The 17,858-nt window shown below is 37.1% G+C and overlaps 1 protein-coding gene across 1 annotated transcript in view; it reads left to right on the forward strand.

Annotated features, from left to right (window-relative positions):
• Positions 1–17,627, forward strand: part of FAT1 (FAT atypical cadherin 1) — a 104,969-nt gene extending 87,342 nt beyond the window's left edge. The window contains exons 19-29 of the mRNA XM_053459055.1: positions 1,425–2,226; positions 3,233–3,364; positions 4,536–4,693; positions 5,046–5,505; positions 5,887–6,040; positions 6,564–6,674; positions 6,754–7,385; positions 9,378–9,512; positions 13,108–13,167; positions 14,357–14,392; positions 16,026–17,627. Coding sequence (XP_053315030.1) covers positions 1,425–2,226; positions 3,233–3,364; positions 4,536–4,693; positions 5,046–5,505; positions 5,887–6,040; positions 6,564–6,674; positions 6,754–7,385; positions 9,378–9,512; positions 13,108–13,167; positions 14,357–14,392; positions 16,026–16,657 — 3,312 coding nt within the window. The 3' untranslated portion in view covers positions 16,658–17,627. The remainder of the gene's footprint in view (positions 1–1,424; positions 2,227–3,232; positions 3,365–4,535; positions 4,694–5,045; positions 5,506–5,886; positions 6,041–6,563; positions 6,675–6,753; positions 7,386–9,377; positions 9,513–13,107; positions 13,168–14,356; positions 14,393–16,025) is intronic.
• Positions 17,628–17,858: the final 231 nt, after the last annotated feature.

Raw genomic sequence — 17,858 nt, forward strand, 5'->3', positions numbered from 1 at the left:
AACCCTTCTAACCCCAGCGCAAGCTATAACATAAAAAAAGAAACCGCCACACTACTCCTCTGCTATATTGACATTCACAGTCACAAGGGATTGCTTCTTATCAAATTATATATTTTAACTTTCATCCCAATATTTATCACATAGATATATTTTTTTTTTACTGTGACAATATCAGCTGATACATATTATGCTTTGCATGGTCCAAGGGCAAGAAACAAATACATAAACCTGATAAAAAAAAAAAAATGTCAGAAGAAAGGGGGTGCATTTAGCACCACATAGTTCGGTCCGCATATTAAAGTGGCAGTTTTAGCCCAAGAGCGATAATAATACTCGTGTCAAACTTTTCCATATTTTGCAAACCAGAAAAGCCTCCAGGGAGCATTCCTCATCATTAATAGTAATTGCGCTGTTCCAACAGGCTTCAAATTAATGAGATCTCTCCATAAGAAAATGTATATTCATTTATTAACCTTATGGAACACATAAATAGTTACTAAGCCCAATATCTGGCTTGCAGTACTCTAGCAGTCGCTTCAAATTCAAGTGGAATTTGTTATTTCAACATTATTTCATTTATTTGGATTGTTACCCGGTGTGAAGGCTGCGTGATTACTAGCTCATGTAAACTTCCAATTTTTCAAGATAAAACAGGGAAGTACGCATTTAATACATGGTTAATTACAATTAATAAGCTGTGAAAACAAGCAAACAAAAACATCCTGTGGGTTTAACCCTTTGTGTGCCAGGGCAAAAAAATTGCACTGGACTGCACTCTGTTAATCACAGACTTGATAGGTTCATTAATAATGAATATAACAGCCTGCAGACAGAAGACCTATTATTCTTTTGTGAATGTCCTGTGACCCTTTGAATTCTTTCCATGCAAGTAATCCCAGAACATTGTTCGCAAATATTTGTCAGAAGTTGGGATTTTATTGTGCCTCCCACATAACTGTTATGTAATTACTGACCAAATTAATCGACATGAGTTTTATCTTTTTTTTTTTTGTTGTCTTTTTATTTAAATAATTCTAGTAAGTACATAACTGAGATGACCTTTCAATGGCTTAGCTGCCTTACAATTATTTATAGTGTATTTTCCCCTGTACTTTTTTCTATTTTTTTTTGTATGTTGACAATTTATATGATAAAATGTGGCAGACGTAAATTATTATTCATATTCATTAAATGTATTAAAGTAGAATGCATTAAATAATTGTATTATTATGAGGTTTTTTTGGATGTTTGTGTGCCATCTTCTGTAGGATATGTGCAATTACACTGCGTTGATTTGTGCAAACTGTCTCCTTTATAGAACCAAGATCAAAAAGAACTATAACAAAATAAGTAAATAAAAAAGTTTCTCTTTTCCGTTCTCATTAAACTTTACTATATCTTTTTTTTCCCCCATGCATTTTTAGGTTTCAGATAATGGAAAACCTCAGTTATCATCCATGACCAATATTGAAGTGCGAGTGATTGAGGAGAGCATCCACCCTCCAGCAATTTTACCTCTAGAGATATACATTTCAACTTTCGGAGAGGAATATTCTGGAGGCGTGATTGGAAAAATCCATGCAACAGATCAAGATGTTTACGATACCCTTACATACAGCCTGGATTCTAAAGTAGAAAACCTTTTCTCCGTTTCGAGCACTGGAGGCAAGTTGATTGCTCATAAGCGACTGGATGTTGGCCAGTATCTGTTAAACGTTACTGTCACTGATGGGAAGTTTACGACAGCAGCAGATATTTCTGTGCAGGTCAGACAGGTAACTCAGGAGATGCTTAATAACAGCATAACGTTCAGTTTTGCAAATCTGACTCCGGAGGAATTCATTGGAGACTACTGGCGGAACTTTCAAAGAACTCTAAGAAACTTATTGGGTGGGCGCAAAATCGACATTCAGATTGTTAGCTTGCAACCTTCTGAACCACCATCGAACCTTGATGTTCTACTGGTGGTAGATAAACCTGGCAACACGCTTTTTGCTCCTAAAGTTCTTATCCAGAAGATAAACGCATCTGTTGCTGATATCGAAGACTTCAGTGGCGTTAAAATCATTGGTGTCTTCCAAAAGCTGTGCATTGATGTAGAGTGCCCTTTGAGGTTTTGTGATGAGAAGATATCTGTAGATGAAAATATGATGTCAACTCACAGCACCGCAAGGCTGAGCTTTGTCATGCCCAGGCACCACCGGAAGTCTGTATGCTTGTGCAAAGGTAAGAATAACATTTAAGAACTAAAATAAATTACCGTATTTGCTCGATTATAAGACGACCCTGATTATAAGACGACCCCCCAAAATCTAAATATTAATTTAGGAAAAAAACAAAAAGCCTGAATATAAGACGACCCTATAGGAAAAAAAGTTTTACTAGTAAATATTAATTCATGTAAACAATATTTTCATATTTAATAAAAGCTATGATTGAGAAAAATATATATTTTTTTATTTCCTTTTATTTGCCAACCTGCCCCCCCCAGTTATGCACATCTGCCCCAGGGTTGCCACTCTGCCCCCAGAAATGCCTTATACCCCCTATTTGCCACTCTGCCCCATGATATGCCTTTTAATCCCCTATATGCCAGAGTGGCATATAGGGGGTTAAAAGGCATATCATGGGGCAGAGTGGCATATAGGGGGTTAAAAGGCATTTCTGGAGATATATATATAACTGCTAACAGCAATCACACCCCTATCAAGCCAAGGCAGCCAGTACATGCTGGAACCTAGGATGATAGGAGTGTGAGTACAGCCTCCCTATGCCATGCTACCACCACCACCCTTACACATCCATACTAACACACACTCATTCACAAACATTTAAATACTCATTCATTCCATTAATCACATATACACACACACGCTCAAACCCCCCAGCCCCCCACCCCCTTACCTGAACTGCTGATCTCTCACTCAAGACTTCTGCAGGGGCCCGCTGTGCGTGCAACTTCTCTGGCCCCGCCCCCAGAGGAAGGAGGGGGGAGGCAGAGTTTTGTGACACGCTGCTAGCTTCTTGTTCTCCTGCTGCTCGCGACCAAAGCCCGGTAAGTAGCATGGCCCCACCGGACATTTTGAGGTCTGATTAGTAGACGACCTCGATTATAAGACGAGGGGTATTTTTCAGAGCATTTGCTCTGAAAAAAACCTCGTCTTATAATCGAGCAAATACGGTATATATTATATTTGTGTATTTGGTTATTTTAACATGCTTTCTGCTTTAGGTGGAAAATGTCCTATTCTAAACACTATGTGTGATGGAAACCCTTGTCCTGAAGGAACTGAATGCGTTGTAGATGTGAAAGAAGGAAAACACAAATGTGTTTGCCAAGATGACAGACATGGACAATGCAGCGGTATGATCTTTGCTTTTGTGTATATAGTACATTTTGTTATAGCAGGGGGTCGACAGAACCTTGCAAAATGCTCTAGGTTAACAGCATAATGATGAAGGCTGTGTTACTACTCTAAGTACATTTTACTTTATTCAGTGGGTTGTAGATGAGGAAAACTACATCCCAGCAGAAGTAGTAGAGGCTCTTACACCAAAATAATATGGGATATCATATGACTATCGTGAATTTAAGATGAGACCAAGAACTGATTCTGTATTTTTGCACTTGAAACACTGAAGCATTTTCAGCACTTAATTAACTTAAGTATTGAATAATTATTATATCAAGTTTATTTGATATGGAAAAAACTAAAACTGTAAAAAATGTCAAGGAATTATCTATGACTTATACATACAAAATGAACAACTCCCCAACTTCTCTTGATGGCATCCGTTCTAATGACTGAACAGGGTACTGCTCGGATAGTCGCTAATCACACATTGAAGAATGGTTTTAACATGTAATTCGCTTCACTGATCAATGAAAGAAAGTAGGTAGGGCTACCTCTTTATTAGTTTCAGGGCTGGAACATGGATACATAACAAGTAAAGATGCAAAACAAGCAGTTTGTCCCACCTAATCTGCCCTGAATCGTGTGATATATAGGATAGCTTTATGAACATCTCGCTCTCTTATGTGCTTATTAATGAGTTTACCTGTACCATGTCTAAATAACCAGTATTCCAAACAAATTATAAAGCTTCTATTTTTGCAATTTTATAAAAAAAAATAGTACAATTAGTAATAAAAGTTTTTACACACATACTCCGTGTAACTATAGGAGAATAACAAAAGGATATTAAGTATAGTGGGAGTGCCCCTTTAAGCACGTGTATTATAATCCAGATTTTAGGATAACTTTATTTTTCTTGATTCAGTGGCATGTAAGTACAACATATACCGGTAATGAAGGACAATGGATCTGTTGTTGAATAGACTTTGGCACAACTCAGCGCTGTCAATGAGGGATGGAATATCTGCGGTGCTTTTCTTCCGCTTTTTGCTTATTGTGTTCTAATTTAGAGCGTTGACAGATGCCAGCTCTTCCGTTTTCATAGCTGTGGATCAGTATACTGGAAAATAACATCAACAGCACAAATATGTATATATCTTTTTGTTATTGTTCTTTTAGCAGGTTCATCTGTAACATTTACTGGAAATAGTTATATCAAGTACCGGCTGCTGGAAAATGAGAACAAGGAAGAAATGAAACTCTCAATGAAGCTTAGAACTTATTCAGCTCACGCAGTTGTCATGTATGCAAGAGGAACCGACTATAGCATCCTTGAGGTGTGTTTTACTTTAAGATTAACCTAACGGCGCAAACTCTTCAGGCAATGTAACAAACATCTGAAAATTGGCACTCTGTTATACTTCCCATTGTATACCAGTAGCTGTTTTATAAAGACATTGCATTGATCTGTCTCTGCCTTTCATTGTGTTTGGTTCTTATGTTGCATCTTTGATTGTGTATTCACAGCAATCAGCAAAGCCTGCTATATTGATTAGCAATTTTGACATGATCCGACATTTGTTACAATTTATTTCTCAATCTTTTCATTCCTTGCTAAATACACAGCCACCGTATATATGTTGCATTATACACCCTTAGAGACTAATGACTTATTATTGTATATTTCAGATTCAAGGTGGAAAACTACAGTATAAATTTGATTGTGGCAGTGGCCCGGGCATAGTGTCTGTTCAGAGTATACATGTCAACGATGGACAGTGGCACACGGTGTCTCTTGAAGTGGATGGCAATTATGCAAGGCTGGTCTTGGATCGTGTCCACACTGCATCTGGAACTGCCCCCGGCACACTCAGAACGCTCAACCTTGATAATTTTGTGTATTTTGGTGGTCATATGCGACATGGCTCAAAACACGGGAGAGGCCCTCAAGTTAACAATGGATTCCGAGGATGCATAGACTCTGTTTTGCTAAATGGACAAGAGCTCCCTCTAAATAGCAAATCTAAGATTTATGCTCACATAGAGGAATCTGTGGATATTTATCCAGGTTGTTCCCTAACAAGTGCTGATATCTGCTCTGGAAATCCCTGTCAAAATGGAGGTGTTTGCTCTCCGGTGGCTAATGGAGGTGAGTTATTTTCCACCTGAGCTGCTTCCCTTTGATTATTCTAGAATAAGAAATGTTTTTATACTTTGTTTCACAAAGCCTGATAAAAATGATGTATACATTAAAAGCTGTGGTGGATGACTCCGTGATTCCTGATTATTAAAGTGTATATACAAGGTTTTATGATACCGAAGGGGTTATTTTCTTTCACCGGGCAGTTATCCAAAAACAATAACTTCATAAAGTTGAGTCTGTGAATTGGCTATATAGTTGGAGGAACAGTAAACAGTGAATATAGATATGTACCCCACCAAGACGGGTAGGGCATCATATATAAAATTGAACGTACATAAGTTTCTTTGTGTGTTTACATTTCTTTTATTATTATTCTTACAATTACAGGCTACTACTGTAAATGTACTTCATTGTTCTCGGGTACACATTGTGAAATTGGCATCAATCCATGTGCAACAAACCCTTGCCTTTATGGTGGTACCTGCATCGTGGTAAAGGATGATTTCATCTGCCACTGTAGAGGTGATTACACAGGCCAGAGGTAAGTTATTCTGCTTATCAAAGCTCCTAGTGTAATCATTTCTCTGTTTAAGGCGTCGTATGAAAAAGAAGATAGGCTTGACCATTTGCTATAGAGATACAGTGTGTATTTTTAGCCATGAATTATAGATTATATTAATATTTTATGATATATTCTCTTAGAAACTCCTAAGTTTTTTTTACCAATTAATGTAAAGTTTTTTTTTACCAATTAATGTAAAGAATCAGCAGTGTATTGTGGTCAGTGTTAGTACCTCCTTCTGTTATAAAATGTAAAGTGATAGTGTTAGTTGTACATGGAAGCACACGTTTAAGGTTTTCAAGTGTAACCAAGTTGGGATAATCCAAGGTTTTGAAAAAGTGAAATAAAAAACAGTTTCATTGCAAGAGGTCAACCAAGCTAAATATGTGAACAGTTAGAGTCTTTCTCACCTGTTTTTCCTATATGTCAAATTGTTAGGCTATGTGCTACTTACTATGTCCAGTCTACCCATTGTACAGTTTGTGAATGTTTTTTTTTGCAGATGTCAGCTTGGCCCCTACTGTAAAGATAACCCATGTAAGAATAGCGGAAAATGTATTGACAGTTTGGATGGTCCTGTATGTGAATGTGAACCTGGATTCAGAGGAGAAAGGTAGGGCTTCCATCTGTGTTCTTCATATCATTTTGATTTATGGTCAGAATGTTAACACACGGTTTGATTTTTTTTTAAGGTGCCTCATTGATGTGGATGAGTGTGTAGAAAGCCCCTGTCCTAAGGGCGCTCTTTGTGAAAATACTTATGGCTCCTACAGTTGTAACTGTAGTCATGGATATGGTGGAAAGCACTGCACAGATATCACGCTCAACAAATATGTATCAACATCCTGGAACATTGGATTGGCTGAGGTTATTGGGATAATTGTATTCATAGCAGGAGTGTTCTGCTTAGTTGTAATTTTTGTAGTGTGCCGTGTGGTGGTCAATAAGAAAAAGAAGAGGAAGGCAGAAGCAGAAGACAAACACGCTGGGTCGGCTTCTTCAGCATTTTTACAAAGAACATTTTTGGAGCCCAAAGTTAAAAATGTGTATTCAGACATCCCACCTCAGGTGCCTGTCCGACCGATTTCATATACTCCAAGCATTCCTAGTGACTCCAGGAACAACCTGGATCGAAATTCCTTTGAAGGATCAACCATTCCAGAGCACCCAGAATTCAGCACGTTTAACCCTGACTCAATACATGGACATAGGAAAACTGTAGCAGTTTGCAGCGTAGCTCCTAATCTTCCACCTCCACCCCCATCAAACTCGCCATCGGACAGTGACTCAATACAAAAGCCCAGCTGGGACTTTGACTATGATGGTAAGCACAGTTGTTATTAGTTCTTTTAGCACTCTGGGGAGCAACTTATTTTGAAGGTTTATGTGTGTGCATATTTTCTTTTTTGAAGCTCCCTTGAAGTTAGCCTTTAGGGCTATAGCTGTGTTGATCAAGCGTAGTGACCCATTGCCATCAAATAGGGTACTTGACTGCTATAGTCCTTTAGGCAGGGACATATCTGGATTTTAAGAGAATATTAGATATAACATAGAGATATAACATTTTATCAACAATATGTGTTCTGCTCATCCTGTGTCCTCTAAGGGGTCCTAGGCATCTTATCTTTATTTTTTTATATGGTAGCGTCACCAATGCAACTAGGTACATAGTTTAATTGGCAATGAAATTAAAGCTCAACTGCAACTGCCTCTTCCCCTACTCTTTTCAAATATTTCTATCTGTCGTCTGCTTTATTCACCAAGCTTATCAGTATAAAGTACTGTGAACTGTTGTGTGCTGTTACTTGGAAACCTGCGTGTTTATTTTTTGTGATGGTTACCAGACTGGAGCTTTGGCATGCTTTGCTGCCTCCCATCTCCCACATCTGATTATTTGAGAGCACACCCATAACTTTGAACGTCACCCGAAAGTCCAAAGAATCTACCTGTGCCCATGGGTTTGCCACAAACGCAATTGATAATGTGTTTTATATCACCCAACAGCATAAAAAAGTATGTAATGCTGGGAGAAAGTACACTTAAATATTTTCTAAAAAGAATAATATAATATATTTTTCCCAGTAACAATGAAAACCAAAATGTGTTTTTAGAAGAATAAACTGTACGTGTTGTGTGTCATTCCCATAAGCATTGGGTTTAACAAATTTAACTTTAAGTTTTACAAATTCTGATTCCACAAGTTATGTGGGGAGATGGATTGCATGCACATTCAGGAAATACCATAGCTTGGAATTTCCCTTCCTGCGTGATCAGTAAGCTGTCTGGGTCAGTCAGACTTTCCAGGCTAATCTGTGAATAGCATTGCATAAAGAATTTTCCCTAAAGCCTCCAATACTTTTTTCTGTATAATTCCACTCCCAACAAACACTTACATTAATGTTTATATAAAAAGTCAATCCCAAGTGAAAGTGAAGGTAATAAAATACATTATTGCTTTAGCTCAATGCAGAGTCCTCATTTTACACTGGTAAACGCTGGAAGCTCAGTGTCAGACATTCGGATGTTATTAAAGTGGGAACCCTTTCATTCAGAACTATATTATTGTCTGAAGAGTACAGTCATCCTCAGTGGTACTTCAACACATGTCAGGAAGGCTCTGCAAAATCATGCCATGCATTTACATGGGCACACCATGAAAATGTAAAGAGACCGCTCGGCTCTCATATGCGTTAAAGGATCCGATGACTGTAATGTCCAGTTGATTTCTTTGTGGTGATATGTTACTCTGCAGGAAAACATGGTTCTTATAATCCACAAATTCATCTGATCTTGTGGATCAAGATAATGGAAACATGATGTGGAGGAATAATCATGCAGATAAAATGAGGTCATGATTATCGATAGTAGTTTTAGTAGTTTCCACATGGTAGTTTTCGCAGTAGGTAGTTTAATGTGTACAGATTGCGTATTATAGTCAGTATCTAATACCATTACTTTGGAAACGTGGCAGATCTGTCACTGCCACACTTCAAAAATACAGACGAGACCTCAAATATATTCCAGTTGATCTTTTCTATTACATTTTTAAGCAATGTTCCTATTAATATTGGCATTTCTCATAAAATCTCATCTCATATTTATTCCTTATGTTAAATGCCAAACTGCTTCCATGTTGTCGTTGTAATTATCATTTAATTTCTGATAGTTCCTTTGATTACCACTTTCAAACACATTTCATTGCTGCGCCGCTTGTACTGAACACGTCCTGCACATCCCTTGGGGGCCTATCAAAGTTACAGCTTGTTAATTGAGTGTCCTTAACATTTTGACATTGTATCTTCTTTTACGCTTCTAGCTAAGGCTGATCTTGACCCATGTCTTTCAAAGAAGTCTCTAGATGAAAAACCTTGTCAGCTCTACAATCCCCGTGAAAGTATGTCTGAAATACAGTCTCTCAGTTCCTTCCAATCAGAATCCTGTGATGATAATGGTATGTACAGAATATTCAATCATATTTGGGAATGTGACGAGTTCCATGGGAAGAAATGGAGGGGGGTCTGTTCAAGTGAACATGTTTTTGTGTTAGAAATGAGATGTATACTTATTCACATTGATATGATGGATACGATTAGGTAATTTTATTTATATAGTGTGTGCACATTTCTAAATATCTTCTACTGATCGAATTGCAGCCTTATCAGTGCAAAAATGAAAATGTTTACTTACCAAATTACTGAAATTTGTCGATTGTAGAACTACTACAATAAGGGTAAATAGCTTAGACCGTTTGGCTCCAAGGTGCTGTCGAGCACTGCACAGTAGAGCCCTGCGCGGGACTGCTTTTTTAATCCCGCTCCCGCAATGTGTGTGTTCCACTCCCGCCAGCTCCCGCAACATGTGTGCCCAATCCCGCCCGCTCCTGCCACATTTGTGGTCAATCCCGCCCACTCCCGCTACAAATGTGACCAATCACGCCCACCCCTTACCTGAACTGCAGATTTCCTGCGCAGTCCCGCAAGGATGCCTTCGAGTTGCTCCCTCACAGTGTCTCTTCTCTTGTTTCACCCAGGAACAAGGCGGAGTCACGGGAAGTGACGTCACATCACGTGACTCCGCTGTGTTCCTGGGTGGAGCAAGAGAAGAGACGCTGTGAGGGAGCAGCGCGAAGGCAGGACCCGCGGGTCCCGCATCCCAATGCAATCCTTTACTGCACAGTATAATCCATTGCATAGCTCTGGTGCATAGGAGGTCATAGTCAGTGCACATGTAGAGAGCTTCCATTTAGAATTGGTTACTTATACATTTTAAGGCAAAACAACTACATAGTAAGTCATCCCTTGTAAGCTCACAAGTGGTCGTAAGGAGGGTTCCATTGGTTGATAGAGGTACCGTACCATACTTTTCCTTTGCGCTCTTTGCACAAAATCTTTCCACTTCTGTAATATATATATATAGATTGTAAGCTTGCGAGCAGGGCTCTCTCCACCTAATGTATTGGTTTCTCTTAGTCTGTCAATTCTCGTCTTGTCAGACCCCTTGAACTTATGTATTGTATTAAGCGCTGCGTAAATTGTTGGCGCTATATAAATAAAAGATGATAATAAAATAATATATATTTTTTTAACTTGTTAAGATAGTAATGTTTTTCACAGGCTTTTTCTGAACTGGGTTTAAAGGGTGATGTTTCCTCTCTCTCTATTGCTGCTACCTCAGTTCCCATATGGATCAAATCACCAATGAGCGAAAGCAGAGTTTGAGATGTGTCTCATTGTAAGTTTGATGGCATCTGTAATGAAGGAAGGACAATGCTAATCTTTATTTGTCTCTGCTCTTAAACAGCGTGACTGTAGTTACGTTACTTTCTTGAAATGGCATTTAGGATGTACCTGTAGTAAATCAATTGTCCATGTAAATCAGGAAAATAAAATTTGACCAGTTTTGTCTTAACCTTTAGTTCTGAAGGTAAAGCCTAAAAACTGTCAAATTGTTTTATAATTAACTATACTTTGCAAAAAAATCCTATTAAATATAATCCAAAACTGCCATTGCCATTATATAGTTATAGTCAAATATATGTTATATCCATTAAAGATTAATTTGATCTTCCTTTATTACTTACAAACAATGTGGGATTACTATTACATGTACAGTTTTGTGATTGTGATGTGTTTTATTGTAGCATACGTGACACAATTGTGGGCATGTGAATATACATGTTTATCATACCTTTATCGTGAATATATAATGTCATGATCACAAGCAATGGCATGTTAGTTGCATCACAGTCATTATAGTATATACCTTTTATTTCTTTTAGATGTTTTTTTTTAAATATTTTAATCTCTAAATATTAATCTTTTTTTACCATCATTATCATCAAAACAGGCTAATTAATCTTATAAATATTTAATCATACATCGATATGATTACTGTTTAACAGACATATCCTTATCAACACATGTTTTATCTCACGCCAGGCAAAGTATTGTTAAATCTCATTAATATTCGGAATATTATGACCTTGAGCCATTTAATTTTCTGTGATTTGGAAGCTATAATAATTTCTCTGCCTGGAAGCTCTGTCTTCTCCAGAGTGATTATGCGTATTGTTTAGCAAACAGCCCAAGATGGTATCCCTTGGATCTCAGTTGTCCTTGAATCTACATCCCCATCCTTTTGATTAAATACATAAAATGCCTCTGTTCCCTTTAATGCCTCCAATTTTTTCTTTGTGATGACGAAAGGAGGCTCATGACATCACTGTGTACTTGGATAGGTTTTGTGGCGTTCATGTGTTTAGAAGGAACAGTTGAGGAGTACACTTCAAACAAGATAGATAAAAAAAAATAGAAAAATACCCCACTTTGTGTGTATTCTAATTGATGTTGTAATTTCCTGTATGTTAAATTTGATGTCACTAAATTACATGCAAATTGTAATGTTCACAGTTAAGTACGTGTGTGCTATTTTTGTTAGCGCTTCAAGCCTTTAACAAGTTTAAGTAGGTGCATGCATATGCTTGCATTTGTATAATTCTTAGTTCACCTCTTCCACTCTTCATAAAGGTATGAAGTAGGATAATCAGTTCCTTGTCTCCTGCTAAATACGTTGACGTATGCGTTGTCTTTAGGCCCTGTTGAAAATTGACAAATGATCCAGTTCCAGTTTTCTGCTGGTGACGGGAACTGCAGAGTTGTGGTGTTTTGCTAAAATATCTTTCCGCGGCATAAGGGAAAAGCTTGACTTTGTTGAAATGAAAATTGTACCCCAAACCTTAAGTTATTGTAGGCTTCATAGATCTGTAAAAAAAAAAAAATATATAAAAACTGCTGCCTATTGAAACAGATTTTTAGAATTAGAAATGTTTCTTTTGTTCCCAAACAGTGCCTTTTAGATGTCTCCCACGTTAAATGTAAGACTCTGAGGGATAGACGCTTTACCTCTTACAGACAGCTCAGTTGCTGCTGGGGAAGAGACATCTCCTGATTTCACTCTGTTGATATCCGTTGTCCCACAATCTTTGCAGTCCTTAGTGTAAAGATGTCAATGTCTCCAAGAAGAGTGAAACGAAGGACAAAATAGAAGTGTGATTATTGAATGTACTATCACAGTGAAGGCAGTGCATCATTTTAACACTTCAAGTGCCATTGTATTATACACCCTTGTAGTAGTTGAAAGATTACATTTAAAAAGTAGTATTTGCCATACTTTAGTGGTGTATATTTGACCTTATTATTGTGTCTGTATATTGACACATTATGTCCATACTACAGTAACTAAAGTAAACTACAGTAAAGAAAATAAAAATAAAAAATACAGGTGCATTTTGTATATAAATATAGATGTAACCTTAGCCCCTATTTCAAAACTTTATGGGAACAGAAGTGTGTGATTATTTAATTTAAGATGCAGCGATCAGTCCAACGCCAGACCGTTTAAGTGCACAGAACATTAAAGTACATGATCATCTGGTTTATAGAAGATAATGAGCTGGAAAGCTGTCTGTTATCCTATGTACAGTCTTCACATACTATGTTCAGGCATTACACTTCTTTTAATGTCTTTCTTTTCTTGCCTTTTACAAGCTTCCATTGTGACCGTTATACACCTTGTCAATGCTGTAATTGACTCGGTGGAAAATGAAGGTATATATATATATGTAAATACGTTTTGCGTTCTGTATCGTGTGTTTTTTTTATGAGTGTGCATGCCTTTGGAGTTATAAAATACCTATTTGTACATGTAATAACCTTCTTGCCTTGTATGTGTTTCATATGCACCCCTTATTTTACAGCCCAAAAATAATTTTGTTTTATGAAAGTGTTCCATTAGGCTCCTGCAAGATGTGCTAGTCTATTTCCATGCTGCTTAGCTTTCATTGCATCTGTTTGGCATCGAAAGTGGCGTCCGTAAACAAATTAGGTGTTTTATTAGTAAGGAGACAGTTCGCATGCTTTCATTCTGCGTTGTGCCACATTGGATTTTAATTTCAAGCAAGATTTAAAGTTATGTCTCTAAATCAGCGCGAAGTGAGAACTGTACTCAGAGGATCAAGTAACAGATGCTCAGTTAATTTGCTTTGAGCCAATAAAAGAAATAAATTGATACAAATACTTAGCTGTCAGCAAACACATTGAAAGCACCGTTCTGACAGAATGAAACATCCTGCAGTCATTCACCTACAGTTCAGCATCTTAAATTTCTGCAAGTAACGCAGCTGGCCTTGACTTGGCGCCTGCCCAGCATGTCATACATCCGAGGCAATGAAAGCGGAGATCAATGCAAGACGTGTTTGCTGTGCTTTACTTTGATATTCCGTGTCTGTGTGATTTTTTTATTTCTTCGTTGTAGGCATTTATTTAATATGTACAAAATAAAGTATGCCGTTATTACATTTATCACTGTTGGGTTTGGCATGCTTATACATGCCATTAAAAAAAAAAAAATAAAGAAAAAAAGCCGCTCTACAATTTGTCAAACCATGAAAAAAAAATATATACACAACTTCCAATGTTTTTTTTTTTTAAAAAAACTTCCCATATGATAAGAGGATTTATTCTTTGGACTTTTCATAATGTTTGTTATATTTATGTCTATCTCATCAGTTGCGATGAGATAGACATCTCTGTGTAACTCTGTGTAACTCTGTGTAACTGAGTTAGTTACCTTTTAGACACCCAAAAGTTCTGGTTTAACAAAAATTAGAGTTACGGGCTGCCTCTATCTGTTCTACCATATTTAAAAAAAATATGCAAGATGAGATATATGTTGGCTAACCTGATTTTCTAATGTAATGATTTTTTCCCTCCATTTTTTTCTACTTTGCCTTCAAAGATTCTTTTGCAGTTCCTGATGTCAGGAATTCACGAGGTGACTTCTGCATGTTGTTGTGAAATGATACTAATAGCTTTGCTTTTGTTTTGCTCTGTTTAACCCACGATTGAAATACATGTGTACATGTAATTGTACTTGCAGCATTTGTGACGTCAGTCTTTGTGTTCAACTCACCAACGAGAAAGCGCACACTTTGGTGTATGGTTAAAGAATAGATGCAACCAGATTAATGTAAATTAGGAAGAATTAGAATTTAGAAATTATAAAAAGTTTACAATCTGAAAGTAAAAGAGCTTTTGGTTATAGACTTTGGAATGCAGAATTATTAGATCTGGACAATTCTACTTTTATATCAATCCTGTTTTTGATTCATTTACTACTTTTTTATTTATAAATGTTCCTGAACAAGCCTTAATAAGCTTGCAATGAGATAGTAGCATTATTCAAGTTGTGATTGTAAATACATTATTGACATCTCTACAACTTAACGTGGGAGAGAAACTTCTTTAGCTCTCATGTCTTTATGTGGACAGGGTCAGAAAATTCTCATTACTGGACTTGTTTCAACAGCATAGATTTTATTTTGGGCATTACACACCAGCTGCCTGCTTGTAGCTCCTGGCAAATGACTATGCGTGCCTAAATTTGAACAGACTGAATCCCTAATTATTGCTGTTATTTACAAGTATCCTTTATGCCTGTCTATTCATTTGTTCACCAAACACCACATCTGCTCTGTTATTGCTTTTGCGATGTCAGTTCTACACGTGTGGCTTTTTTCATCTACTGTAGCTCTTCACTTTTTATTGTGCATTGCCTATTTTTCGGACCGCATAATGGCCTCTCACATTTTTTTCCCTATGGCAGAGACGTTCATGTTGAGTCTGTACATCCTGTTTCATTTTAAGATATATGTATATATATATATATATATATATATATACTCACAAAGTCCATTGCACACCATTCCAAGCCTGGTGCTAGTAACCAGCAGTTTCCATACAAAGCACTCTCAAAGGATTAAAACAAAGTCTATAAACATATATATATATGTGTGTGTGTAAAGTCGACTGCATAATGGTGCATATTAACCCAATGGCCCCATTTTAGTAGTCTATTCATTAAGCCACCAAAATTTGAACTGCCATGTTAACCTACATGGTGACACAGATCTCCAGTCTTTGATTGAGAGACAGTGATGGATCAGGGCTGCTCTTAATGTATCATTCAATACCATTTTACATAATATTTTGTGAAGACAACATAGCTCATAAGAGAAGTTGATGCTAAAAGCAGATGACCTGACAAAAATCTGAGCCGAGCGACTTCATTTACATCCTTCTGGAGGAAATATATGCATTTAATTGATAAACCATAAACATGGTTTTGTGCTTTGTGTAGAAGTGGTAATTGAAGATGGATCTGGAAAATGCGTTCTCTCATGCATATCACATCACTTTCACTGAAGGAGCATACGTACCCAATGTGCAGCTTATTAGCATATCACAGCAATGTTGAAAGTAATACGAATGTCAACAAATGCTTTGCATGAGGTGTTCTAAATCGTATATATGTGTGTCCTTAATCATGTATGATATGACTAACATGTTAATGTTTTCCATTCACATCATTTGTTTCTTAATGTTTGCATTATCCTTGCTATTTACAGGTTATCACTGGGATACTTCAGACTGGATGCCTCCTGTCCAATTGCCAGATATTCAGGAATATCCTCATTATGAAGTTGCTGAAGAAACAGCTCCTCTCTACACAGACCCTGCTTCCATTGAAACAGATTACTACCCAGGAGGCTACGACATAGAAACTGACTTCCCACCTCCACCAGAAGACTACCCATTGCCAGATGAGCTTCCACCACTGCCACCAGAGTATTCAGAACTGTTTGATACAATGCAAGCACCAAGAGAAATGCCTAGTGTGGGCAGCTTGGGTTCATCAACAAAAAGTAATCAGAGATATAACCTGAATAAGTACCTTCCTCATCACCAATATTCAGCAAGTATGGCAGAACCTCAAAACGCTACCAGTGGAGATGGCAATAGTTATAGAGATCCTTATGCTGCTTCTTACATGTTAGGGTATAACAGAGACTTTGAAGTCCCCATGGTGGACAACATGTCCATGTCTGGATACACTTCTGCAGCTTCATGCACTGATGTGTCTGCATGCTGTGAGATGGAGTCAGAGGCCATGATAAGTGACTATGAGAGTGGAGATGATGGTCACTTTGAAGATGTGACAATACCGTCTCTGGATCCCCAGCACCACACCGAAGTCTGACACCATAAAAAGTGCCTGGACATTGCTCAAGTTTTAAACGTAATAATTTCTCACATTTCAATATATATTTGTTTTTGTTCTTCTGTTTCATATGTACCATTGCTTTTATGCTTTTTTTTATGTGGCAAGTGATATCAGGCATGGTTACCTCTGGCCATGATATTTTAAAACATATGTGCCAATGCCATTCCCAGAATTATGAAGACAAATAAACCATTTGGATAGGCTGCTTCCACTCCATTTTTTAAAACGTCTTTTTCTGTCTACTTTTTTTAAATATATATTTTTTTTAGGAAAAAAATACCACTACAACATAGTAGCATGTAATGTGTATTTATAAAGTTTCAAATATAATTTTAACCTTTTGTTCCACCTGTAAATGCAATGTACAGTTTTGATTTAAATAGCATTAGTTAGATTTTGTAGATATTTTTGGAATTCTTTTCCTTTTGATCATTAGCAGTTTTAAGGTCTCTCTTTTGTGCCAGGAAGCAGATCTTTTTTCGATTTCCGCGGCTTCACAGTATCTCTTTAATTCCATTGAGGTTTTACCTTCTGGGCTGTATTTCCAACCACATTGTTATTTCCAAGTAAATTGACAGTAACAACTGTGAATTAACAATGCTTACTCTGATGCAATTTGGGACTGGAAAAAAAATCTAAATTGAGATTGTAGATTTCAAAGATTTGCCCTAGTTGGAAAGTATAATGGGGACCCCTGCATACGTGTTTAGAACCAAAATCACCATAACATGGTTTTTATGGTGTCTGTATATTTGTGATGCCATGGTCTTGTAAAGGTTTTTACTGAAAACTACCATTAGCCAGTCTTTCTTACTGACAATAAATTATTTTAAAAAAATGTGTTTGTATCATTTGTGGAGTTTCTACATCAACAAAAGTTATTTCTTTAAAACATCTAGTGGCCTGTTCGCCAAGCAATGCACGGCTTATACACAAAATGGCAATACAGCTTTGCATTGAGTGGTTGGAGACTTCCTCAGATTTCAGATGTACACACATTCATGCCACTTGAGGTAATGTGGAATGGAGACAACCTGATATTAGCAGGTTTGTATATATATTAGATAGCAGAGCCACTATGTGGCAGCACACAACTGCAGGTTGCAGAGAAAATATGATCTATAATTTTAATTCATGCCAGTTAATTACATCAAATCACTTAAAGTATATTAAAAAA

Source organism: Spea bombifrons, chromosome 1, assembly GCF_027358695.1.
Source record: "Spea bombifrons isolate aSpeBom1 chromosome 1, aSpeBom1.2.pri, whole genome shotgun sequence".
NCBI classification, from domain to species: Eukaryota; Metazoa; Chordata; class Amphibia; order Anura; family Pelobatidae; genus Spea; species Spea bombifrons.